The sequence below is a fragment of the Cystoisospora suis genome, assembly GCF_002600585.1.
Source record: "Cystoisospora suis strain Wien I chromosome Unknown contig_928, whole genome shotgun sequence".
Lineage (NCBI taxonomy): Eukaryota > Apicomplexa > Conoidasida > Eucoccidiorida > Sarcocystidae > Cystoisospora > Cystoisospora suis.
The window spans coordinates 96,565-98,096 of NW_027153729.1; the positions used below are offsets into that span (position 1 = coordinate 96,565).

At 36.0% G+C, this 1,532-nt stretch overlaps 1 protein-coding gene across 1 annotated transcript in view; it reads right to left on the reverse strand.

The window, feature by feature from the left end:
- Positions 1-1,141, reverse strand: part of CSUI_002227 (na+ h+ exchanger nhe3) — a gene marked incomplete at its 5' end in the record, with an annotated part of 8,967 nt that extends 7,826 nt beyond the window's left edge. The window contains one exon of the mRNA XM_068062429.1: positions 877-1,141. Within this exon, the coding sequence (XP_067925603.1) occupies positions 877-1,141 (265 nt within the window). The remainder of the gene's footprint in view (positions 1-876) is intronic.
- Between the last annotated feature and the right edge of the window lie 391 nt (positions 1,142-1,532).

Genomic DNA, 1,532 nt, shown 5'->3' on the forward strand with positions numbered 1-1,532 from the left:
TCTATCTATCTATCTATCTATCTATCTATCTATATCTATCTATATCTATCTATATCTATCTATCTATCTATATCAAAGTAGGACTTGAAACTCTTTCTTGATCTTCTTTTTCTTCGGAACGGATGAAGGAACAGAAAAGACACGTGAGAAAGGAAGAAAACGAAAGAGAAAAAGACAGCTACAGATGACAACCAATGCTAAATACTGAGAGTGTCAATTGAGAAGAAAAAAGGACAGAAGAGAAGAAAACTGATAGAACACAGAAGAAAGAAAAATTGAAGTGAGCTGTACATACACACGTGTACAAGTAAGACGCCTTAAACACGGAGAAACGCAATGGGAAGGGGAAAAGAAAGAAAGAAGAAAAGACAGAAAGAAGAAAGAGAGGGAGAAGTTGAACATGTGTCTTTTCTTCCCTAAGTTGTTACTTGCTCTACGTCACACCCCCCAAACTCTCCTCTCCAAAGCAGGTACAGTAGACATACATACATACATATATACACAAATTATATCGCCTTTACACACGTATCTAGAGATATCTATATAGATCTATATCTGTAAAATGCAGATCAATACATATATATCTATATATATTTAGGTGCCTACAAAACATGATAATGTTGATCTCTATCTATGTATGAATAACACTCGAATAGGAAGATATATACCTGTATCTATGTATATACGGACCTACATATATATATATATATATGCATATGCCTCTATGTACATACATATGTATATATATATATATATATGTATGTATGTTTGTATGATGGTATCTGACTACCACCCGTAACAGCTACAGAAAGAAGAGGACAACGAACGAAAGACAGAGACAAAGAGAAGAATCGACTTTTTTTCTTTGTTTCTTACCTATAGCTCCTCGTAGGCCGCAAAGAATAAGAGCGATTTGTTGGTTGGAGGTGATTCGAGAGGAGTTACGAAAGAAATTGATAAGACAGCAGGTAACATACACACTTACACCTCGAGCTGTAAAGGTCGCGATAAAACCGAGCGCATAGAGACCTATCGAAGAGAAGTCTTCCCCTTCATAGTGCGTATCAAATGTAAAGACAGCTAAGCCAAGAAAGACGAAGACCACTGTCTCTGCAAGGAGGGAGAAAGAATTGAAAACACCTGGAGTAGACAGAGACAAACAAAAGAAAAGAGACAGAGAGAAAAGGAGATCTTCAGAAAGATATAGATCAGGAGGAGAGGAAAGAAAGGGAAGAAGATAGACAGGAGAATTACCAGACGAAAGCATGAAAGAGAAAGAGACAAAGAAGAGAAAGTTGGATGATAGAAGAAAAGATAGACACGTATGTCTGCATGAATGGATGGATAGGTGTAGAGAATCAACGACTTGCCTGTCAACTACTGAGACTCCTACCTAAACAGATATAGACACGAACACATACATACACATATACATATACAAGTAAAAAAAGACAAGAGTGCTATCTATCTATCTATCTTCAATCTATCTATCTATCTTTAATCTATCTATCTATCTTTAATCTATCTGAAGA